The 25925-nt window shown below is 43.6% G+C and overlaps 1 protein-coding gene across 2 annotated transcripts; it reads left to right on the top strand.

Annotated features, from left to right (window-relative positions):
- The first annotated feature begins 124 nt into the window (after positions 1-124).
- Positions 125-25925, top strand: gart (phosphoribosylglycinamide formyltransferase). Of its 2 annotated transcripts, none has more exons than XM_076296868.1 (22): positions 125-460; positions 1812-1961; positions 2120-2215; positions 2701-2875; positions 4070-4181; positions 4497-4565; positions 4759-4884; positions 12904-12991; positions 13221-13306; positions 13568-13736; positions 14194-14428; positions 14808-14902; positions 15499-15608; positions 15859-16057; positions 16365-16616; positions 18354-18506; positions 18926-19129; positions 19420-19572; positions 22946-23076; positions 23766-23907; positions 24857-24972; positions 25248-25925. In XM_076296868.1, the coding sequence occupies exons 2-22, from the start codon at positions 1817-1819 to the stop codon at positions 25443-25445; spliced, it is 3054 nt and encodes a 1017-aa protein (XP_076152983.1). In that variant the 5' UTR covers positions 125-460; positions 1812-1816; the 3' UTR covers positions 25446-25925. The 2 variants fall into 2 exon arrangements, with proteins under 2 accessions (XP_076152983.1, XP_076152982.1); XM_076296867.1 differs by having other exon boundaries at positions 1808-1961.

The following is a 25925-nucleotide window of genomic DNA, read 5'->3' as shown; positions in this document are numbered from 1 at the left end:
ACTTAGGCAGATATGTAGGCGTATCCAATAATTTCGACGACATCCATGCGCTATCAAATACTCCACCTCCCAGCATTCCATAGTGATTCATCAGACAGGAACTTGGCAAAAAGTTTACCGAAGTCAAAACTAGCTCGTGGGATTGGCTCTGTTCAAACTTGCCTTCTCGAGCACGCAATCATATGTAGGCCCTAACACAAAATTAAGTTACTCGACGCTATTGAAGCAATTGAAGCAAGTGCAAAGGAATACATAGTTTAACCTGCATCACTGGACCCCGGTCTAGTGGTCTAGCCAACTGTGATGAGAGCTTGGCAGCCCATAACACGTGGTCACTGATTAGATTCGCCAAACCTCTCAAACTCATCACTTCACACATCGCAACTTCACTGCACGGCAACTGCCGACCCAAGACGACGAGCCTCGTTTTCCTTGCGCTTCTCAGAACGACAAACGAAAGGTGAGGCGACACTACGATCACTTTGGCAGATTGACGTAGAGGCTGGTTATTCATCCAATGTCCACATATGTTTTGTTTTTACGGAGTTTAACACTCACGCAACCTATGCATATTTAGCCTACCTGATGCTCATGCTTAAATTGTTGACAGTGCGTAGTTGGTAGCAGTAATGTTACTAGCGTTAGCTATCGTGAACAGCAGTGCTCTTCAATAATTCTTCCCTTGCAAAATAAGAACTATAATGGCTATATTTTCAACGCCTATTGCAGTCGTGCATGTACGTTTGACCACGACTGTGATGCAAGTAACTTCATTATAGATTGGTCTGTCGTTAATGCAGTTGTTTGTTAGTTGCGTACACATTGCTTTGATAAAAAACATCAGAAGTGTGTGTAACTTCAATTTTCTATTCAACTTGTGAACCCACTAACTTACAAGAATGTCGTGCATCACATGGTCTTGTGATTCGCTTGAAAACCGAGGCAAGTTACTTATAACGTTACTAATTGGGAACCATGCGCGGCGTGCTACACATTAACATTGACTTACCAGAGATAACTTGCTTCTTGTCTGTCTGTCTATTTGCAATCCATAGGTCAGACTGGGACATAGTTCACACATACTCAAGCTGATGCATTCGCGTTGTGCGTTTGGAGAGCAATCTGTTTAGTTGAGTGAAGTGAGTTCAGAGTGCTGATTCTTATCACTGTCAGACTGAAGGTTTCAGAATTCGGGCACTCTCCCGTCATAGTTCACGTATTCATTTAACCGTAGCTTGTTAAATCCATGGTGCGTTCACGCCACAAAAAATTAAGAATTATGGAGTGAGTTAGTATAAATTGTCGCCGTGGAGTTGTTTCTGTAATCTCATTTCGCGGCGCAACACTGCAGCTGCATTTTTGAGTGATGCCCATGCGTCGCCTTTGACGTGTCTGTCTCCCCAGGATTGAATATCCTGGCCAGCAAAAGGTCAGCTGTTGTAAACTGCTCCTGGGTAGATCACGCGGCCCTATCTCGCCATAGGTCAATTTTCACATGCAATTAAACCGGCTGCTGATGAACTAATTAATAAAACAAGATTTGCATGCTGAAAGCATGTCTGCTATTCTTTCATGTCTTCACAACTGGGCCTCAGTCCTTTTGGATAATAGCCTAGATTGTAGGTAAGGCATTAAGTCACCACCCTTTCAGATCACCAAAAACTAGTAGTGTGTATGGAAGATTAGCTTATCAACTGAATGTAAAATTCAATTTCGGTAGACAGTATCAAAAGCCCAATATGGATTAATTGTGTTGATTTATGTCGTTGCATGATGAAATGCTGTGGTTGTAAACGCTCTTTGCCAGGCAGCAGTGATGGCCGAGCGGGTGCTGGTGATTGGCAGTGGAGGACGAGAACACGCCCTGGCCTGGAAGCTGGCCCAGTCCCCTCATGTCCAGCAGGTCCTGGTTGCCCCTGGTAATGCTGGCACTGCCAGTTGTGGGAAGATCTCCAACTCGGGTAAGAAGCACAGACCTGCCTCCACATCCTCCCTCACACTTGCCGTAGCCCCACACTTTGCTCTTAATCATCATATGTTTGTCTTGAGAAACAAAGTGATGGCCCCTGCAAATAATTAATGTTTGAATGTGTCCCTCTTTCTCACACTCTATCTGCAGAGGTGTCTGTAAGTAACCATTCCATCCTGGCCCAGTACTGTAAAGACCACAACGTTGGCCTGGTGGTGGTCGGACCGGAGGTGCCCCTTGCTGCAGGTCAGTCAGTTTGTCTGTCACTCCTGTATATGTTTGGCTGCAAGAATTATGGTATCCTTGTCTAAAGATGTATGGCTTAGCCGTGGCCTACTGGTTAGGGCTTTGGGCTTGGAACCGAAGGGTTGCCGGTTCGATCCTCGACCAGTAGGAGCGGCTGAAGTGCCCTTGAGCAAAGCACCTAACCCCGCACTGCTCCCCGAGCGCCACTGTAGCAAGGCAGCTCACTTCTCAGGGTTAGTGTGTGCTTCACTGTGTGTTCACTGTGTGTGTGTTCACTAATTCACGGATGGGATAAATGCAGAGGCCAAATACCTTGTATACGCAAGTATACTTGGCCTAGAAAACCTGATTTTTACATAACATTTTATGGTAGTTGAGTTTATGATATTGCAGATGTAAAAGGACATCTGTATGTTACTGATTCTTGAGTGGAATTCAACACACACACACACACACACACAACCTCTCACCTCTTTTCCTTGCAGGCATTGTGGATGACCTGGCGGCTGCTGGAGTCCCGTGTTTCGGCCCCTCCGCCAAAGCGGCCCAGCTAGAGGCCAGCAAGAGCTTCTCCAAGAGCTTCATGGACCGGCAGGGTATCCCCACTGCGCGCTGGAGCTCCTTCACTGATCCCCAGGAGGCCTGCCGCTACATCAAGGGGTGAGGGAAAGCACCACTGACCATACTGGTCTGGCTTTGTTAACTAGTTAACTATTAGCTAATAACTATATAAAAAAAATATGCAGCGTATGCCGTCAAAGGTCAAACTACTAAAAAAAGTGTGTTCTGCGCAGAGGTCGTTGAAGAAGTGATTTACTAAAATCCTTTTGTAGGCCTACTAATTCCAAATCTCTACTGTCCATACACTTGCTAACGTGAGCTCACCAAAACCTAAAATTGCACATAACTAAACGACAGGAAGGGATAGACGAAGAAGATGGCTTCCCTTTCTAAGGTGCTGACGAAGCACAGTTTGACAGTGACCGTGACTATAGCTAATTTGATTAGTTTGTCATCTTTTTATTTGCATGTTGCTTTGGTGATAAGGAATCCAACTTGGGCTGGGTGCCACTTGGAGACGACGGGAGTGTAAAACTTTCACTACAATTTATGGGGCGCTGTTTCAGTCATTGCAAAATGAAAACGGGAGTTGACAGAACAGCAAGAATGAACAAAACCATAAAACGATTAAATAAAAGGTTTTATTTACAGTAACAGCGATTGTTGGGCAAGATGGGGGAACATTTAACATGGCTTTCCTTAGCTTTCAGGTAGGAAACTGCGTCCCCCCCCCCCCCCCCCAAAAAAATAAAAAAATAAACGGAAAAGAGCTGTTATGCTATAGGAATTCTGGGATCTTTTTCTACTCACTTATGTTTATATTTGTTGCAAAGACGCATATTTAGTTAGTTTATTATTGCGCTTCTCAACTGTAGGGGGACCCCAAAAGCAAACCTTTTAAACAGTCGACTGTTTATTGCTGCCTTATACACTCATTCATATATCTTAAGTAGGTCTTACATATCAAGCCTTTCTAGAATTGAAGGCTTAAATGAGTTACCCCGACTAATGTCAACCATCTCCATCTGATCCATCCATCTGATTCATTAAACTGTTGCATGCCCTTGACGTGTAGGGGCTTGTGCACACTTGAAGAGTCAATGACGTGGAAGCGTGCGTGTCAATTGTCAGCATTTAAAATGCACATGTGGTGCCATTACCCTCCAGCATACATTAATCATATGGAAAAGCACCCATGCACAGACTCCATGAATGGAAGATATTTAGCTGTGAACCAGACATTCACAGGCATGCCGACAGAGTGCATTACCCTGACCCTGTGTGTGTGTGCAGGGCAGACTTCCCCGCCCTGGTGGTGAAGGCCAGTGGTCTAGCAGCAGGTAAAGGAGTCATCGTTGCTCAGGACAAGGAGGAGGCATGCAGAGCAGTGGAGGAAATCATGAAGGTCAGTTTCCTCTTCCCCTTTTATTGTCTTCTTCTCTTTATTTACTGTGTAAAAGGCATTTCACCTTGCTCTGTGGCTCACCAATTTTGTGTTGTGTATAGTCACATTGTATCACTTCAAGGTTTTGTGTGTGTGTGTGTGTGTGTGTGTGTGTGTGTGTGTGTGTGTGTGTGTGTGTGTGTGTGTGTGTGTGTGTGTGTGTGTGTGTGTGTGTGTGTGTGTGTGTGTGTGTGTGTGTGTGTGTGTGTGTGTGTGTGTGTGTGTGTGTGTGTGTGTGTGTGTGTGTGTGTGTGTGTGTGTGTGTGTGTGAGACAGGACAAGGCATTTGGCTCTGCTGGGGAGACGGTGGTGGTTGAGGAGCTACTCGAGGGAGAAGAAGTGTCTGTGAGTTCTTATATCAGAAGCAGTCTGCTCTTTCGTTCTTTCTTCTCTCTGTCTTTTTTTTCTTTATTTATTCTTTCTTTTGTTCTTTCTTTCTTTCTTTCTTTCTTTCTTACTGACTTCACATACACTCTCTTAACACCCTTTTCTTCAGTGTTCACTCACACACTCTAACTTCACCCCCTTCCCTTCGTAGTGTTTGTGTTTTACTGATGGGACCACCATTGCAGCCATGCCCCCTGCTCAGGACCATAAACGCCTTCTGGACGGGGACAGAGGACCCAACACTGGAGGCATGGGAGCTTACTGTCCCACACCACAGGTAGTACACACACAACCACACACACACACACGTATGTGTTAAGGGACCGTTCGGTATTTATGGAATGGACCACCGGAGGAAAATAGGGGAGGGTCATGTCTTTTTATTCTTTGTTGAGGGGAGGGTCACCCAACTTTTTTTAGTCTAGGGGTGAGGGTCACCCAACTTTTGTATTCATGAAAACAGCAAAATTTGGGCCGTTGCCCACTGGGCCTTGCGTCTGATGGCCCTCGCGTCTGATGGCCCTTGCACCTGGCCAAAGATGACATTAAGCGTTTATTCTTTATTACCGCCTATTGTAGCCTAAAGCTTAACATCCCAAAACAACGATGATCATCAAATTTCTCTCCCATATTGCTCCTCATAACAACCCGGCAGGTCCGAATCCCAGGACATAACGCCATAGCCTAATAGGCTCGAGATATAATTCCAAAGGGGACAGATAGGCTACTGCATTTAAAACTTAACAAGATTGAACAAACCTTTCCGATCTTTGAAATTGCGATCAGTGACTGGCATCGGGTGAGCAAAGCTTTTCGAAGTTGAATGGGCTATTAAAAACGATTTGCGCACCTCCATGTCACAGGAGAGATAATGGGCTCGCCCTTCTATGACAGGGTTCGTACGGGTGCTTAAAATCCTTGAAAATGCTTGAATTTTAATGTTGCGTTTTCAAGGTTTGAAAAGTGCTTGCATTTCGGATAAAGTGCTTGAAAATGCTTAAAATTGTAAGTGTATTTCTTTTGACACAAATAGCTACCTGACGGAATAGTTAGCTTATTAGATGCAGAACGTCGGAGAGTTTAAAATTTCTCCGCCATGGTCCTCGGTTGCGCACCGATCTGCGTAGGCTATGTGACTGATCTGCCCAGTCTATGGATCTGCCAGTCTGTTTTCATGCGTGACAATGCCCCCCTGCACACAGTCGGAGATGACCATCAACATCAAGTGAGGTTGCCGTTTCAATGAGCGTTGGTTAGAAAACAGCTATTTCGGACTGCTGAACAGAAATCATGTAGGCCTAGGGTCTTACAGATGCATTGCTAGCTAGGTCGCCATTAAAGCTAACATATTATTGAATAGGCTACTTAGCTCCAATCATTGGAAGACAAGGAAAAAGTTAGGTTGAAGAGGGAGACGAAACTTTATGGCATGTGAATGCAAAACCGCACCAGTCATGTCTATGGCCGTATCTACCATAGAGGTCACCTTTCTTTCTTCAAATTTCGTTTTATTCATTAACTAAAAATAGCCGCAAAGACAATTATCCTTGCATCATCGTCAGACCTGAACAAAGGCTGACTTCAAGGCCTACTCAAAATGTTATGCTGAAATTCAGTGGAGTTGCAGATAGCTAACCTGCACTGATAGTAGCCTAGATAGTAGATAATAGTAGATATTTATATGGATATTATCTAAGCATGATCTTGATTATCGGTCAGTTATTTACACAGGAGACGGGAGAAGGGAAATCTGGCAGAAAGGTGGAAATGAGGAGAAAGAGTTAGGAGAAGGGAGGGAAATAATAGGCAAAGGGCCCTCACAAGTAGAGCCTGACCGATAAAGGATTTTGAAGGCCGATACCGATACAAATATTTGTTGATTTAAAAATCTGATATTCTGATATATCGGCAACAAAACATTAACAGATTTCCCTAACATTAGTTATTTGTAGTTATTTATGAGTATTGACAAAAATAATATGATAATGCATTTTAAAAACAGACTTGTTTATTTTTAAATAATATTGTCACAGTGGAACAGAGGAACATCGAAATATATTAAAGTTCTGATAAATAAAATGTATAAAAATAGAAACTTCAAATCATCATTTGTATTATCATTAAACAAGATAAAGGTCACTCCTAAATGTTTGAGTGTGCGTGTGTAATAATTAGTCCCTATTGCCTTATAAGCTACCTTATAATTACAATGTCAGCTTGCTTATCCCTTTACCTGCACTCAAATTATTTCCATCAAGCTACATCAAACCATTTTCAATCATCAGTTGCTGCCTGCCTTCTAAAACCTACTATTTAGTGATCTAAATCCATTATGTAACTCGTTAATGCTGCGGCTGAACGACTTGGCACTTGGCGTCATTGGATTTCACACACGTGTAAAAGAAAAGCTAACTTTTATGCACAAGCTACGTTTTGCACAAGCTATGTTTGATACTTTTTCTCTATGTCTAAATGTTCACTCCTCGCACATCTAACTTACATTTTACAATGCAGGGACTGTAACTACAGATATACTAGTTATAAATACAGTAATCATTACTTTATTTAGGCAGAATAAGTTCGTGGTGGTTTCCAAGCTCATTAATGTTAACGTTAGCGGTCTTCCACTGATATTCATGGCATTAGCTAGCTTTGTGGTTAGCTAGTCTATGATGAGCCATTGTAAAACATGCGCTTTCAAAATAACAGGCCGGGGAGAGATGATACGTCTCACTGCTATAACTGTCACGCTATTAAAGAAATACATCTTCAGTCACATTGTCAAAAGTTAAAAGGACAGACAGTCAACACTGTAACGACGTAGCCTAATTACTAGCTAATTCCGCTTCACTCTCGACTTATTTAACAGCAGCAAAACTAGACATTGTTTTCACGAATTTTGTCATGCTTATTAGAGTTAAGAGAACTGATGGGGATGTTCTTTTAATTGTTATTCAAGCAATGTATTTTTCGTGACCAAATCACCATGAACACACTTCACTGATGATCTCACTCGCGGATAACTGGTTCTCTCTGCCCGACTCGGCTGGATCAGCAGGTTGCAGGATGTGTGGCGCGTTATACATGAGTGTTGCCAGCAGGGACGGAGTAGAGTGCCCTCTGATGGACAAACTATACAACGCCAACACTCATGACACGGTTGGAGGGTGTTTCGTCCATTTTTATTTTATTTTTAAAATATTAATTTATCGGCCATTATAAATGCATTATAAATTGAAATATACAGGTGCATCTAAAAAAGTAGAATATTGTGGAAAAGTGTGTTGGTTTAAGTTATGAACAAAACATGTTATAAACTGAACAAATGTTTCTACTAGGGTTTAATATTTTTCCCGAAAATTAGATGTATCAAATCCCGGGAAAAGACGATGCATTTCCCGGGAATCCCGGGAAATAGCTGTTTTTTGTAGTTAATAGTTCTGTTTTTAGCCCAAGTAATGTATGATATCACTCAAATATGCGTTCCCAAATCGCAAACTGACATTTTTATATTATTTGTATCATTATAAGGCCAAAAGAACACAGTTTATGTCCATCGACAAAGTTTGCAATTATCATTTCTGCTGCGTGCGTGATAGGCCTATCTGCCGCAGCACTAACTATGAAATGCCAAGTGGATTGTCTAGGCAACCCTTATAAAACCAATATATTACAGAACTCCATTATAAAAACTGACGAAATCTCCTAAAGCAGGGATTCCCAAACTGTGGTACGCGTACCCCCGGTGGTACGCGAGCTGCTTCTAGGGGGTACGCGAGATGAAAAGGGCAATGGCGGACAGGTATAAAATGAACATTTTAAATCTTTTGTAATTAATTCATGAATAAATACATAATTTCGAATCAGGCCATAATTATATGGAAACATGAAAATAAAAGAATATTATTTATAAACTCTGTATGTGGTCATCCAAAAAAGGGCAGCTTATTAAACATAACGCCTGGAATAGCTAGAATGCGTTACTTTTGAATGCGTTGGATGGTCCGTGGGGGGAAAGTTTCGCGGATATAACAGGTTTTTGAAAACAACAAAAACAGAAAGGAGGGAAGGAGCAAAGCTAGGAGTTATTTCAGATGGACAAGAAAGGTAACATTAAGCTAGGCTTTACATTTAACAAACTAAAGGTAGCCTAAGTTTAGCCTTGTCATCCTTGTCATGCGTTGTTGTAGGCCTATTATAAGATATTGTATGTGGATATAGTTAAGCTACTATGCAGGCTAATTTTCATAACTTTTTAACTGACCAAATGCACGCACCTAAAACCGGGAAACGGACAAATATTGTCAACGCGGGGGGGGGGGGGGTGTTATAGAATGTGTTACATTTTTATGTGTTTATGTGTCGGATGGTGGGGGTACGCGAGCCGAGTCAGAATGTAGGCGGTGGTACGCGGGGGGAAAAGTTTGGGAACCGCTGTCCTAAAGTAAACCATGGAATGATTCCTAAACCATTCTGATAAACAAAATCCATGATGTGGCTATTTAGATTTGTTAACGGCTGCAAACGGGAATAATCACTCGAAGTTAACCAAATGTTTCTTTATTAAGGCAGGACAGGCATATTTATCTTTTAAACATCACTTGTCGACCCCCCAGAACACCTGACAATCCGGTCACACAACATGCACTTTGCGTTTTCATTTTCAAGTCTTTTAAAATGCTCCCATACAAAGCTGGCAGTAGACATCCTTAGGCGGTAGATACTGCTGTGTAGGCTACTGAATGCAACGTTACCGTAAGACAACAATAGGAGCGAACTGGAATTTGTTTTTACTTTCATTTCCCGTTTCCCGTCATAACATTTCCCGGGAATCGGGAAATTGTTTTGATCAGATTTCCCGGGAATCCCGTCTCCCGGGATTAAACCCTAGTCATACGGCAAAATGATCATGATAGCTTTACATTACAGCCCTCTATGGTTAAGTCTTTCATAGGCATATATAGGCTACTTTGCTCTTTTATAAATGTACCATATGCCTAATAGGCTGTATTTCTAAGTGTGATTTATGCTATAATGTATAAATTATATTTATGTACATGTATGTATTAGTTTCCGCAATATTCACCATAAGTCATCATTTAAGGGGTTATTTTTATCTTCCTTGGGGGCATGCCCCCATAGTATTTCGCAGGGGGCAACATTTCTATCAACACCCATGACCTCGGTATTTGAATCCTGGCTTGGTCATGTCAAACTTCAGCTCAGTTTTGTGGTTTAATGCTTATAGGCCCTACAAGTGGAAAGACATTAAAACACCATGCATATGTGCATATCGTGCCTTTTGGCAAGAAGTTAAATTTATCCAATTATATGACAACTCAGTCATCTTTACGTCACCCAACGTCACATCTCCGCATTGCTAGCCTACTGGTTGGTAGCTCTTGATAACAGATGTAGGCCTGTCTGCATGCCGTTGTAGGCAAGAAAGAGACATAATCAGTCTTGACTGTCATGAAAGAGCAGCCTTAACATTAGTTTGAGTTCACATATTCAGCAAAGAATAGTTATTTGTTGAGTGATTATTTTCTTTTCTTATTTTATTTATTTTTTTAATGTTTTTTTTTTTTTTTTTTTTGGTATATTGACTCAGCCAGTTAGATAGCAAGCAGAGTCTACTTCCAGACAGGTGACACATTTTTAAGTTTTCATTTAATTTCTTTTCCTGCTATTAAGAAACACAATTTTGTCTGTTAAAACCATCTCTAAATGATAAAAAAGTGAAAATCATTTTGACTTAGTATATTCGTATAATATGTCATTTGCCACCGCTGTAAAGTGCTGGAAAAGCTTGAAAATTGACCTTGAAAGTGCTTGAAAAGTGCTTGAATTTGATCTTGGAATAGGTGTACGAACCCTGCTATGAATTGAAAAAGACGTTGTAGGCTACCTGCAAGCTGGCCTATGATTGCTGAGTTTGCGGCAAGGTAACGTTAAGCAAGAAAGTGTTTTTTTCTAAGTCAGGATATGGCGAGTCAATGTCATTTATTTGTCCAATGTTAGCCTACAGACCAGTTTCCATAGTGCACATCTTATCAATAGTTTGAATGTCGTGTGTGTTTCTGCTCATTGACAAATAGCGTTCAGCACAGTGTTCACCTTTGTTACACTTGGTTTTGTGATGAAGCCTACTTTATGATAAACGGCTTATGACCAAATATGTGACTCCGCTAATGTTATAGGCTATACAATTTCCCCTCTTAAAGACAAGCTGGTGTAGCCTATTAGCCTACTATTAAAATGCACCGACAGTAGGCTACAGTAAGCTACGTGTAAAGTAGGCTACGTGTAAAGTAGGCTATCGCATGATTTCATGCACGTAATTAAAAAGGGCTTCGCACCTGTCAAGTTCGCACAGGGCCCTTGCGACGGCCCTGCAGCTCCTCCTAAGACAGCGGGGGAAAAAGTTAAAATAGCCTACGTGATAAACCCGGAAAAAGTTGACAGGTATGTTTCGGTCCCGGTGATTATTTGTGAAATTGTGCAAACGACAGCCTTTTCAATGCATTTCAGGGAAGGAGTGGTAGCATGCAAGCTCCCAAATTGACCCAGTACAGAAGGCATCAATAATTTGTTGGGGAGGGTCATGCGTTTTTTCTCAATCACTTTGGAGGGTCATAGACAAATTTCTTGCTGGCGAGGGATGGTCACGTCTTTTTTTGACTTTTTTTCCCAAAACTCCTTTGGTAGCCCCTTAAATAAATAACGAACAGTCCCTAAGGGCTCAACATGCTTCTGCGTCAACTCCACGGCGTAGCTATGCGGCACTCCTACGGTGTCATGACCATTTTATGGTTCTGCATCGGGTTGCTTTGCATCGCGGCGCATTTCACCGCCATAACGCTCGGTGTCGCCTGTGGTTGCGTCGCCCACCGCTGAAACAAGACTTCGCCCATGACCGAAAAGGTAGCCTACTCACAGAGAATGTAAACGGGCTCTGCTACTCAGAATGGCAAACCCCATAGACTGTTGTGCCAAAATATTAATCTTATTTGTTTGGCCTTTTCTTGCCTAGATTTTGTACAAAGTATCGAGAAAAAGACACAGTAGTTTAGCAAATAAGTCTGAGGTGAGGTTATTTGCGAGGTGTCTGGCAGCCAGTTTAAGTTATGTTAGCAGGCGAAATTTAGCACAACTGCCCACAAAGTACTGCTTGCTGGCGAAGTGCTAATTTCAAAACGTTACTGACATATAAACACTTTACAGACGGATAACCCTGTCATTGTAACCAAAATATGACTGAGTTTATTTGCAAAGCTTATGTCAGTGAACTATCATGTTGCTAATCCCCACAGTAGGCTGCTTGAAACACCGACTATCAACACACAGGACGAGTTGACCAATCCCAGTCCTTGCGGTCTGCGTCGCCTCAACGCAAGGTTACAATTTTTTGGAGGTGCACGTCAAGCTACGGTGGAGGGGTTGGGGAGGGGTTCGCGACGACGCAGAGGGGTCTGCGGGTGTACGCCGTCGATTCGACGCAGAAGCATAAAATAGACTTTATACACAAAGGTTAGACTTTTATGGACACAGTGTAGACATTTAGAGCCTGATGGGTTGTAGGCTTTATTCTTTTAGCAGATGGTTTTATTCAAATATAGTTGTTGAACAAAGGAGGCATTTGTAATAAGGGTGTGACTTGCACTCAAGCCTTTTCGGTGCTCACAGTCCAGGACCAAGGGTCAGAGAAACTGGCTGGGCTACTTCGAAGAGACTAAACCCAGGGATGACCGGAGCACTCTTTTAAACTTGTTTTATTATAGTGCACAATCGACTGACGTTTCGATGCACTGCGTCTTCCTCAGAGTCAGGAAGAAAAGGAGGCATTTGATTAGTGCGTGTGCGTGTGTGTGTGTGTGTGTGTGTGTGTGTGTGTGTGTGTGTGTGTGTGTGTGTGTGAATGGAGCCCATGACCGAGGTGGGGTTACCACCTTGGCCCACCAGCTGGGCATCATGAACACATAGACATTCCTCAAGCTCCAAAGGTGTTGAGTGAATATTGCTGTTATTGTTATAAGAAGTAAACAAATCAGACACATCCACATGTGTGATTTGAAGTTTGGTATTTACCATCCATTCTCATCTATTTATCTGGACGATCGATTTCATAGTTTAAACATTATTCTACAAAATGTAGATAAATTGGCAAGAGGCTGAAATCAAGAATCAGAACGTGGGATAATACAATCTTTTCAGTGCTCCTTCACTACAAATCAAGGTTGTGAATAAAGCTCTATGATTGACTTTGAAATTGGTGTGTGTGTGTGTGTGTGTAAAGGTCTCTGAGGTGACACTGAAGCAGATCAGAGAGACCGTACTGCAAAAGACTGTGGATGGCATGAGGGAGGAGGGGACCCCATATGTGGGTGAGTAAAGTGTGTGAGTGTGTGTACGTTTACATACGCATGTGCGCATGTGGGTATCTATATCTGAGGGTTATCGTCACACTAGTAGAATGTGGAGCAGTTATCCTGCCTGAGACTGAATGTAACCAAGGCAGAACTGTGACTGATGTGAGTGTGTGTACGTATACATACGCATGTGCGCATATGGGCAGAACTGTGACTGATGTGTGCGGGTTTGCGGGGGTCGTAGGTGTGCTCTATGCAGGGCTGATGCTCACCACACAGGGACCCAAAGTGCTGGAGTTCAACTGCCGCTTCGGAGATCCCGAGTGTCAGGTTAGTGCAGGCACTCTGAAGCTCTGTTATAGTGTGTGTGTGTGTGTGTGTGTGTGTGTGTGTACTATTCTATAGCACAGCTCTTTATAGTCATTACGTCTGACATGAATAAAATGTAAATATTACATCTTACCATGACGATGATGAATGTAAATGAGAAGTAAATGATTTTGAAAATGTTAAGGCAGTTGAACTTGGCTTATAAAGTGATGTTCCAAACAGCTGTTGTGGATAATGTAATATGTATTCACAATCTCTCAGGTCTTGATGCCACTGTTGAAGAGTGACCTTTATGAGGTCCTAAGGGACACCCTACAGGGGAAACTGACCTCTAGCTCCCCCGTGTGGCATGAGAATGTCGCTGCAGTGACCGTGGTCATGGCGAGTCCTGGTTATCCTGGAGCTTACAAGAAGGGCATAGAGCTCACAGGTGAGGCTCCATAGCTCATGGGAGAATATGTCTGTCTACACAGGGCATGATCGACTTAGCCATTTGCCATTCAAACCAGCTGACCTCCATAGCAATTTTTTATTTTGTATATATTATTACCTCTAAGGGCATTATATGTTCATTGGATATGTATGTGCTGTTGGCAGTCTGCCACCATTGATCCAATGTGTCACTATGGAGATATCAGGTGTTTGTAAAGATAGGTTGCAGTCTAATTATGTTTCCAGTATAAATGCATGGCTTTTTGCATTGTAGTCCATCTTAGGCTTCAATTTCTAATTAAGCTTTTACTGCTATTCAGTTATACAGACACCCTGTGCACTGCACGCATACATACACACACGCACGCATGCACGCACGCACGCACACACACACAGGTTGTGCCACACTGTGAACACATTGCCAGTTAGCACACTGACACACTTCTCTCACTCAGGTCTGTCTCAGGTACAGGACATGGGCCTGCAGGTCTTCCATGCGGGGACGGCTCTGAAGGAAGGAGGGGTTGTGGTCACCAGTGGTGGGCGTGTCCTGACTGTTACCGCGGTGATGCCCAGCCTGGACGGTGCCCTCCACAAAGCCAATCAGGCAGTGGCCTCTGTGGGGTTCCCCAACGCGGCCTACCGGCGAGACATTGGCCACCGCGCCATTGCCTACCTTACACGCTCTAGGTGTGTGTGACACACACACACACACAAACACACACACACACAGCCATGCCCTACAAGGGCTTAGTGCTAATGAGTAAATTGTTTGATTTGTGTTGTATATGCACAAGGTCAGAACAAATAAGAAAACAAATCCTAATATCCTATATTTTTGTATTTTTTTTCTTTTTTCTTTCAATAAATCAACAATGCTCTGAATTTGCCATTCCGTCTCTTAATTAACCACACATTAACTGCAATCATAAAGCATGAAGCATTATTTATGTAACAATTTGTATTGAATTTAGTCCACTCTTTCTTGCCTAACACACACTGATAAGCATGCTGGACAAACAGTGGATTGATGAGTTCACTCGTCTGACCATTGCATATCTCTTAACAGAGGTCTGACCTATAAGGACAGTGGAGTTGATATCGCAGCAGGCAATCGGCTAGTGGACTTGATCAAACCTCTGGCCAAAGCCACCACTCGGGCAGGTAGGCTGCTGTTATTTGCCTTAAGGGTAGTTCCCTCTTCAGCCTGGCCTCTGTTCATTTGTTGCCACCCCTTGCAATGTGTAATCGCCCCTGTTAAAAGTTGATCATTAAAAAAGGACCAATCATGCACCCATTTTGAGGGGGTGTATATTGATTGGTAGTGATGTGTAGACACTACAGATGGTCTTGCCATTGTGAGGATCTGCAGATGCTGCTGAATGGGAGATCACTTCACAGTTTTGGGTCAAAGATCTTTTCACACATCTTGGATGTATCCAAATTACTTTGATTACCGTGACTGACATTGCGGCATAATTGGCTCATTTATTAATTCCCTCACTCTTCACCTTAAGCTGGTGTATAGTGAGCGTTCTAGTGCATAATGGCTGTCGTGCATCACCCAAGTGGGTGCTTTAGGTTCCTTGAAAAGCACTATATAAATGCAATGTGTTGTGTTGTTTTTTGTGTGATATACGGTAAAGTGACTTTATGGAATGCTGGAAACTCTTGCGGCCATGTCCTTGTCCTGATATATTAGTTTTTTGATGTTCTTTGCCCAAGTGCTCCTTTAGATGTTGTGTGTACTTGCTTATTAGGGTGCAACGCTGAGCTGGGGGGCTTTGCAGGGCTCTTTGACCTGAAGGCTGCTGGATTCAGTGATCCTGTCCTGGTGTCTGGAACGGATGGTGTGGGAACCAAGTTGAAGGTGCCCACAAACCCTGACCACAAAAACATATCATATATACATCCCCGTGCCTTTATATTTATATATATATATATATATATATATATATATATATACACATACACACGCACGCACATCCCCCTGCCTTTATAGGCACACACACACACATACTTGTATGTGGTCTTCAATCTTCAATTCACACAGACACCAAGTGTCTAATGCCATTTCAGAAACACTATATTGTGTGTGTGTGTGTGTGTGTGTGTATCAGATTGCTCAAGCATGTGGACAGCACGGCACTCTGGGACAGGACCTGGTGGCGATGTGCGTGAACGACGTCTTGGCCCAGGGCGCCGAGCCCCTCTTCTTCCTGGACTACTTCTCCTGCGGGCAGCTGGACGTGGGAGTGGCCTCCACGGTGATTGGTGGGATTGCTGACGCATGCAAGATGGCTGGCTGCGCTTTGCTGGGTGAGCAGTCAGGGCGCCACACTGGCGAGTGATTTGACACATCACCAAAACCACTGACCACTGATCGCGTGCCACCACTACATTCTGCACATACTGCACACATATAGTGTGTGTGTGTGATGTGTGCAGAATGCGTCAGCACACACTGATTATATGAACACATCTACTTATCCTACGCTGTGAGTATGTGTCTACTCTAGTACTCTATGCAGACCCTATGTATATTTGTATGGTCGTGTGTGCCTGTGTGTGTGTGTGTATGCACCAGTATCACTGTATGTGTTTGTTTGTTTGTTTGTGTGTACAGGCGGTGAGACTGCGGAGATGCCTGGCATGTATGCGAAGGGCGAGTATGACCTGGCTGGGTTCTGTGTTGGGGCCGTCGAGCGGAGCTCCGTGCTCCCGCGGCTGGGGGACATCTCCGAGGGTGACCTCCTGATTGGGGTGGCCTCCTCTGGGGTCCACAGCAACGGCTTCAGCCTGGTCCGCAAGGTCCTGGAGCAGTCGGGGCTGCAGTACAGCTCACCTGCCCCTTTTGGCAAAGCTGGAGAAACTATGGGTGAGTGTTTGTTTGGATTGTGTGTGTGAGTGTGTGAGTATGTTCTGCTGTCTAAACAATCACCCTGCTACCCTAATCAATCACCATGCTACCCTAATCAATCACCATGCTACCCTAATCAATCACCATGCTACCCTAATCACCCACCCTGCTACCCTAATCACCTTGCTACCCTAATCAATCACCCTGCTAGCCTAATCAATCACCCTGCTAGCCTAATCAATCACCCTGCTACCCTAATCACCCACCCTGCTACCCTAATCACCTTGCTACCCTAATCAATCACCCTGCTACCCTAATCAATCACCCTGCTTCCCTAGTCAATCACCCTGCTACCCTAATCAATCACCCTGCTTCCCTAGTCAATCACCCTGCTACCCTAATCACCATGCTACCCTAATCAATCACCCTGCTACCCTAATCACCCTGCTACCCTAATCAATCACCCTGCTACCCTAATCACCTTGCTACCCTAATCAATCACCCTGCTACCCTAATCAATCACCCTGCTACCCTAATCAATCACCCTGCTACCCTAATCACCTTTCTACGCTAATCAATCACCCTGCTACCCTACCCTAATCAATCACCCTGCTACCCTAGTCAATCACCCTGCTACCCTAATCAATCACCCTGCTACCCTAATCAATCACCCTGCTACCCTAATAAATCACCCTGCTTCCCTAGTCAATCACCCTGCTACCCTAATCACCATGCTACCCTAATCAATCACCCTGCTACCCTAATCACCTTGCTACCCTAATCAATCACCCTGCTACCCTAATCAATCACTAATCAATCACCCTGCTACCCTAATCAATCACCCTGCTACCCTACCCTAATCACCCTGCTACCCTAATCAATCACCCCACTACCCTAATCACCCTGCTTCCCTAATCACCCTGCTACCCTAATTGATCACCCTACTACCCTAATCACCCTGCTACCCTAATCAATGCCATCCTGCTGATGTGGAACAGATACCCAGTGCAGAGAATGAGGTGTGACGCAAAAGACGCTTGCACAGTCTTTGAGGCATTCCACTGCCTATAACTCTAAAGACACAATTGCTCATTGAAACGCAATCTCAGAAGGAGAGGAGTCATATCATATTGAAAAATCTAATTGCCTAGCTACCTAACTACAAGCAGCATAAAGATTTGAGTTTGTAATTTTCTGGGGTTTCAAACCTCACCTGCCCCATTGACCCAATGGTTACAATATAACATTATGGTTCCATATTGCAATTTCCTCCAAGTCCCCTGGGTTTTAATTGATATGCAGGCCCATTAATGATATCTATGTCTGTGTGTGGTTGTTTTGTTTTGAGTAAACTGTAACTGATAGTATACTACTATTTATGTATTTTATGTATCAATATGTTTATGTATTTGACCCTGATGAGTAATTTATGAAATCAGTGGTGATCTTAGTATTGCATTAGCCATGCTATCAGTGCTTCTGGCTTTACATCCATTTGCCCTTTGGTTTGCCTAAGCTCATGTGTTCTTTTGTTTTGTTTTTTCCCCCTGTTAAACATCAAATAATGTGTGGGGTGTTAAAACACATGGTTCAAGCAGTCACTCGCCCTCCGTAACCCTTATGTGGAAATGTTCACCTCTCACCTCAAGCACACAGCATAAGAACTCACACACACACACACACACACACACACACACACACACACACACCACCTTAACCTGAGTTGACCCCTGACCTCTGGTTGTTTACCTGAAGGCAAGGTCCTGTTGACGCCCACCAAGATCTACAGCCGCTTGCTGCTGCCAATCCTGCGCAGCGGAGCGGTGAAGGCCTACGCCCACATCACTGGAGGAGGCCTGCTGGAGAACATCCCACGTGTGCTGCCCAAGGAGCTGGCCGTAGACCTGGGTGAGGATGGAACATTTGTCACGGACACTTAGCAGTAGCGTGTTAGCACCGGCACAAAAGCTAGCGTTACAGAGGGCTCGCTTGATGGAGTTCAGTTTTACTTGTACTCTGAGCTTCCATTCTCAATCTGAAATCAGCACGGCCACGTAGTAGCTCTAATGTTCATTTTGCCGTTCATTTTATTGTTTAATTTTATTGCTGTTCGTTTTATTTTGTTAATTTTATTTGTGTGTGTGTTTGTGTGTGTGTTTGTGTTTGTGTGTGTGTGTGTGTGTGTGTGTGTGTGTGTGTGTGTGTGTGTGTGTGTGTGTGTGTGTGTGTGTGTGTGTGTGTGTGTGTGTGTGTGTGTGTGTGTGTGTGTGTGTGTGTGTGTGTGTGTGTGTGTGTGTGTGTGTGTGTGTGTGTGCGCGTGCTTACAGACGCAACCCGCTGGCATATCCCGCCTGTGTTCTCATGGCTGCAGGACGCTGGAGGCCTCAGCGAGGAGGAGATGGGCCGCACCTTTAACCTGGGCCTGGGGGCCGTGCTGGTGGTGTCCCGCCCCGACGCCCAGAGGGTTCTCAGGCAGATGCAGGCCCACGAGCAGGCCTGGATCGTGGGCTCGCTCGCTCACAAGCAGCCCGGTGAGTCTTGGGCTGTCAGTGATGGGACTTTCATGCAACAAAAAAAACAACACCTGCTGTTCCAGTACAGTTCTGTTACCATAGATAGATACACAGTTAATTGATTTTGATATGCAATGCCGACATTTTTTCTGGTAGCTATTGCACTGTAATGAGCCCACGAGGGTCCAGGTTCGAGTCCGGCCCGGGTCATTTCCCGATGCATCTCTCTCCCATTCGCTTCCTGTCACTCTCTCCACAATCCTGCAGTACCTAATGAGAATCCCATGGGTTTGTGTTTGTGCTTGTAGGTTCCGAGCCAGTGGTCATCCGGAACCTGTCGGCGAGTCTGAGGGCGGGCCCTGAGGCGAATCCAGACACGAGCGCTCTGCCCAATGGCGCCGCCCACTCTGACCACGCCCAGCGCAGGCGCACCAGAGTAGGCGTGCTCATCTCTGGAACAGGTATTAGCCAATCACTCTCAGTGCTCAGTATATGGTGCGAAGTAGAGGTGTAACAATCAATTGATCTGTATCATTGCACCGACCTTATAGCAATTTTAAACAATGCGGTTGCATTCATTCATTTTTTTAGGACCAACATTTCATCTCTTCATGAAATGTCTTTCTTGCACTCCTAAGCTGTAGATGGTGGCATGCAGGCTCATTGCAGTCCACTTTGCTTGCTAGTGTCAACACATTTGCCTCTACTTGCAGCTTCAATCTACTAGTTATTGCTGTTGGAGTGGTTGCAGGTAAAGATAGCCTATTAGCTCTGAGAGTTAAAGAAAACAAATCCTCACACCCTCATAGGTAGGCATACTTACTTTGTGTAGCTTATCTAATAACAATCAATGTTTGTTCATTGTCTGCAGTGTGATTTTCAGTATTTGACACTTACTAATACAATATTCAAATTTTAGCCTATCATTTTTCCATTTCAGAATTCTTGGAAATTAACCAGATTGTGTGAGAGAGATTCAAGAATTTAATATTGACAACAGACCTCAGTACTGAATCGAATTGCATCGCTGCAAATTTTGAAGTACGGAAAAGATTGAAATCATTGGCTTATAGAATCATTATCGTATAGAATCGTGATGAAACGCTGGTTTATCACCATGTTCCTAATCATGTTTTCAATTCAGTCGTTACAGTTTTGATAGTTTAATTTCTTGAATTACGCTCAAAATCAATAAAGTGTCTGTCTAGTCACCAACTTACTGACCTACCCACCCACCTATTTACTTAACCAGGGGTCTGTGATGACCCGCTTTCCATTGCCCTGTATGATTGGTGAGGCATATCGAATCGTGGGTGGAATGGTGATTTACAGTCCTAGGCCGAGGTTTGGGTCAAAACCATATTAAAGTCAAAGGGCATGCATTAACAGAGCCATACGCCATGTTTCTGACTAGCTTGGTACATCATGACTAAGCAAAGCCTTAAAATACACATTGCATTTCTGAAAATGAGTCCACGATGACGAAGTTCCTTTCATAGTAATTGATCTGTAATGCCAATAAACTTTAGTGTGTGTTGTTGAACTACTTCTGGTAGCTAATCGGCAATCACTGTTTTGAGTACCTCATGAGGATACACAAGGATTAAAGTTCTCCGTCATAGGACGGATTTCCGTCAATTTGATTTTAGAAATGTCATATTTGAGATCGATGCAGATCCGATGAGAAAAAAAATAGGAGGGGGGGGGACTGTCACCTTTGCTTTTCCTTTTTTAAGGCAACTACAAATATTAGGTAAATGTTTAAAGACCTAATAGTGTTCTTGAGAACTTTCTGTGTCTCAATCCGTGACCGCTCAAGAAGATACGTCCTATATGGCCTACGTCAGCCATGAGTTTCGCTTTGTATGTTGTAGCTACACACTTGTCTCGGGCGTTTGCTTAAAAAAAAGAACACGTATGGAGGACTATAACGGTCTAAAAGTTGGATTATAGTGACACAATCGAGACAGCTGATGAGGTTGGCCAATCCGTTTAACTTTTTTGGATATGATATTGTGAGCTCTATGTGCGAATTCGGACGCTTTGTTCTTTCCGTGCATCAATGTAGACACTTACTATCGCGAACTCTTGTCAGGGGAGGTCATTCATTTTGGGTGTCACCTATGACTTGAACAGATAGCCTGCTATGCCACCCGATGTAGGCTACTATTATTGTTACAGTTTTTAATCAATGCAACTAACATTATGTGTAAAGCGACGCAATATAAACCGTAGCCTATGCAATTTATTATCCCGTCTGTTATGACATACAACAATGTTTTTCACAATTTGCGACGGAAGGTTTTGACTGAGCGTGTCGAGTAAGGGGGTCAGTCGTGTTTGTGACGCACAGACAGCCTTGTAGCCTATTTTGCTTAGGCCTCACTTTTAACGACAATAGGTTGTGAGTGTATGTTGACAAAAAATAACCATACAATTAAAATAGTCAACTTAAAACTTTGCTATAAAATATTATTAATTTATAGCACAAAACCATAACCAGTGGGCCTACCAGAACCTCGCATATTAGCGTCATGATTTGTGTGCGTCTATTTGGCAAGGCCACTAGCTGTCATGGATGCGTTGTTGCTAAAGGAAGGCAGGTGTCAAAAGTTAAAAAATAAATGCAGATGGGCAGCTGATGAAAACGGGGGAGAACTAACAAGCCATGGTGTAAAGAAATTAAAGTGCCAGGAGTTTGCTTTTGCGCGGTTCGCTGCAAGAAAATTGTTTATGGATGCAATAGGAAAACGTTTTAGCACGCCACCAATCAGAAGACCGCCATAAGGTTAACGTTCGTGCACTTCAGGACATCTTCCCTACCTGGTGCAACTAGCCACCACGACAGATGTAGGCTACGTTTATCTATGGCTGACCGTTTTTACGTTTAGAAAGTAGGCTATGCATGTTCTTTCATAGCGCAACACGACCTGTCCTTAACCATATCGCAACCTCTTGTCAACCTTATACAATCTGTTGCTGAAGACAAAAGCGCCGTCTCCAGATTGTCGTTACAAATGCGCAGACCTCCTGCATGAGCACACACAGTATTGCTGCTCATTGGAAAACTGAGTTGTCTGTAAAACTCAAAATTACCATGTTTTCATTAAATGCGGATGAGGCAACAAATGGAAATATGAACAATATCTAGAATGTTCTGATTTGTTACTTTGATGAGGAAATGGGAAGTCTTGCAAACTTGATTTTATAGATTTTACTTGGTGTTGAATTGCATATTAACAAGAAAAAAATCTCCCCTTTAAACACTTTTGGCCTGAAGTAATTAAATAAGAGTGTGTTAAAGCCTTTCTACAATATTGCTGCAGTAGAAAAGAACAGCAATGGCTAATCAGCAATGGTCAGGGATGGTACTAAAATATATTTTTGTTCATCAGGAAAACTCAATCTCAATCAATTACACTCTCAATTCGCCTTATTCACATGGCGGCCATTGGCGGCTAAAACGAGGCTACAGGGTACACAAACCATAGGATTGTTATGTTCTATGCATTCACCTGTAGGTGGCATTAATTATATAGTAAGTGTACCCTGTAGCCTCGTTTTGGTTTAAACAATGGCCGCTGTGTGAATAAGGCGAATACTCCCTTTACTTTGCTGTTTGCATCTTTTTGTACATTAAAAACCAATAGGTCGCGACCGCAAAAGGGGTGCTATCTCTATAGGTAGATATGAACAACGTATGACTTATGGCCTGAAAAAAGTTCAGTCAAACGATTTTTTTTCACTTTAATCCCTGGATACAATACATAAGGATCACCATCTCAACTGTTATTTGATTCAATGACACGCATGTGTGTCCCTTGTGTGTTGTAGGCACAAACCTGCAGGCCCTGATGGAGCAGGCCAAGAAGCCATCGAGTGCAGCGGAGATTGTGGTGGTCATCTCCAATCGGCCTGGAGTACTCGGCCTGAAGAGGGCCTCCATGGCAGGCATCCAGACACGGGTCAGTTCCCAGTGGTCTCTCTACTCCGGTTACCGCCCAGTACGCTCTATGGGTGCACCGCGCTCCCCTTTATAGCTACTGATGCCTTTGTTCTGTAGCTATAGCCAATGTTACAGCCAATGACTTGAAGGCAATCTCTACATTTCGAAAACAATGTCCTCTTTGGTTCCCTTTGTTTCAGTGGTACATTATCATCCCCATGTTTCTAATCAGTAGCAACATTGATTCAATCATTGCAGTTTCAATGCTTCTGTGTGTGTGTTTCATTTCTTGAATTACGCTCAGGAGTGTAATCTAGTCGCCTACCTACCCACCCACCCACCTACTTACTCATCCAGGGGTCTATGATGACCCACTGTTTTCCTTTGCCCTGTATGATTGGTGATGCACCCTCTACAGGGACCTTGCATGTGTTGGACCACATGTTCTGTGAGCCCTCAGATCCAGTGCAGTAAAGCGCCCCCTTCTGGGTATGGGTGGAAATGGATGTCTGTGTGCATGTCTTAGGCTTGATGGTCTGTTTGACCCCCCACCGTCGACTTCAAGGCAGCGCAGCCTAGCCTAACCCTTGACTTGCCCTAGTGTCTTCCAGGCAGTGCTGCCTTGAAGTCGACAATGGGGGCCAGAAAGACCATGTATCATATCTTACATGTGTACTCTGCTTGTTTTTTTTATTTCTTTATTTCCAGGTTGTTGATCACAAGCTGTACGGCAGTCGCTCTGAGTTTGACAGCACCATCGACCGCGTCCTGGAGGAGTTTGGCGTGGAGGTGGTCTGTCTGGCCGGCTTCATGAGGATCCTCACAGGGACATTTGTCAAAAAGTGGAACGGTAGGACTAGATGCAACAACCAGAGACTTTCTGAGAGGAGACATAGCACTCAATGAATCCTCCATAGAAATGCATGGGCTTAATTCGTAACGCCAATATGGCTGTTGTCTACACATATCCCGTCCCTTCCTGTATGCCTCCCCATTCACTTGAATAGGAAAATAGCTGCCCAATAACTGCCTAAAGAGCATTGCAGGATTGCTGCTGAGTGGGGGGACTTGCCTAAAAGGACTTTGCAACAATCTCTTTCTCTCTCCCTCAGATAGGCAATACTGTTCATACTGCAACAGACTAGCAACGAATGACCATGAAATGTTATTATAACTCGGAGATTACAGGCAGTAACAGAGCCAAACGGCATGCGGCAGAGTTAAAATAATTTCAATTTTTGAGGCGATGCCGGGCTATGAGGGAATTGCTGGCAGTTGCACACAGTTGTGTTTACACTCAGACAGGAGTAGAGTGTAGATATGAGTGAAGTTGCTGATGGTCAGAGTAACTTGGTTGTGTGGAAGAGATGCCCATTTGACTGTACTTGGGATGGGAATTAAAACATTAGACACGATTGTGCTGCAAAAGCTTTACATTTAGCAGACGCTTTTATCCAAAGCGACTTACATAATATTACAAGGGCCATTGTCCTTGGAGCAACTCAGGGTTAAGTGCCTTGCTCAAGGGCACAACAGTGGAAGGTGATAATTAAACTTTTCAGGCTACTACTTGCTAGCACATCTCCTTACCCTCTACCCTACCACCACCACCGTTTTGCCTTCACAGCTGTGTTAGAGGCCTTCATGCTCTGCAGATACACTTGCATAATACTGGACTTGCAAACAGGATTTTTTTGTTTGGTGGAGGTCGACGTTAAAAATATCCATCTAGATGTCAAGGATAATGTTGGTTTTGAGGCATATCTATGCAGTAACTGTCTGTGCTTGTGTGTTTGTAGGGAAGCTGTTGAACATTCACCCATCTCTGCTGCCATCCTTCAAAGGGGTTAACGCACAAAAACAGGCCCTGCAGGCGGGTGTACGGGTCGCGGGTTGCACCGTCCACTTTGTCGCTGTGAGTGGTCCAACTTTCTTACACAAAATGGTCATAAGCATCTGTTAAATGTGGGCCCCGTACCACTTGCCAAAATGTGTTTTTGTTGAAGTGTTCTACACTTAAAAGTTATTACCTTACCACGTCATCATGATTGTGCATCTCACTGAAGGGTTACTGTATGTGTGCAGTGACAGATTGATTGAAATGAAACAACTTGACACCAGTAGCTGAGATGAATGATGGGTGAACCGAACATAAATGATAAAAGAGTGTCTGTTCCTCTCTGGCTACAGGAGGAGGTAGATGCAGGAGCCATAATTGTTCAAGAGGCGGTGCCGGTGTTGATGAATGACACTGAAGATAGCCTATCAGAGCGCATTCGTGAGGCGGAACACCAGGCTTTCCCTGCAGCCCTTGAGCTGGTAGCGGGTGGGGCAGTGAGGTTGGCGGAGGACGGGCGCATCATCTGGAATTCGATGATGCAGGTGTAAACGAACAAACAAACAACCTAGGTCTCCGTCACCTCCATTACTGCAAAAGGTCAACTTCTAGTTCAGTCCTGTCGTTGCTGCCACAATACCGGTTTACCTGACAAGTAGTCATTTTTTTTTAATGCCAACATTAAGTACAATGTTTACATAGATGGAGCTATTTTAGGTTTACAATAAGAACCTTATTACTAAGTTACGGCTACATTTGAGAAGACTTACATGGTTCGATTTTAGATAGTTCATCTACGTTGACCACAGAAAACTTAAATCATTCCTTTAATCATGTTGATCATTCCTGAGATGTCTTTCTCCTAAACCCACTGCTGTTATGGTAGTATTGTGATCTTGTTTTTGACACTACAAGAAACTACTTGAATATTTGCCACCCTCTGTGGTATGCCCCTCTGAAGCTGCATGGAATGTGGGGGTTTGTTGATGTATTTGTGTAGAGCTGCATCCTACAATTGCATGTGATAAAAA

The sequence above is a fragment of the Alosa pseudoharengus genome, unplaced genomic scaffold, assembly GCF_046254945.1.
Source record: "Alosa pseudoharengus isolate Yale_2024_CS ecotype anadromous, Long Island Sound unplaced genomic scaffold, YU_APseudo_1.1 YU_APseudo_1.1_scf_20, whole genome shotgun sequence".
Taxonomy (NCBI): domain Eukaryota; kingdom Metazoa; phylum Chordata; class Actinopteri; order Clupeiformes; family Clupeidae; genus Alosa; species Alosa pseudoharengus.
This window is presented reverse-complemented; position numbering and strand designations above follow the sequence as displayed.

Coding starts and splice junctions, on each gene's coding strand:
- gart (XM_076296868.1), top strand. CDS start 1,817: ATGGCCGAGCGGGTGCTGGTGATTGGCAGTGGAGGACGAGAACACGCC. Junction 4,885..12,903: donor CTTACTGTCCCACACCACAG/GTAGTACACACA, acceptor GTGTGTGTAAAG/GTCTCTGAGGTGACACTGAA. Junction 23,908..24,856: donor ATTTGTCAAAAAGTGGAACG/GTAGGACTAGAT, acceptor GTGTGTTTGTAG/GGAAGCTGTTGAACATTCAC.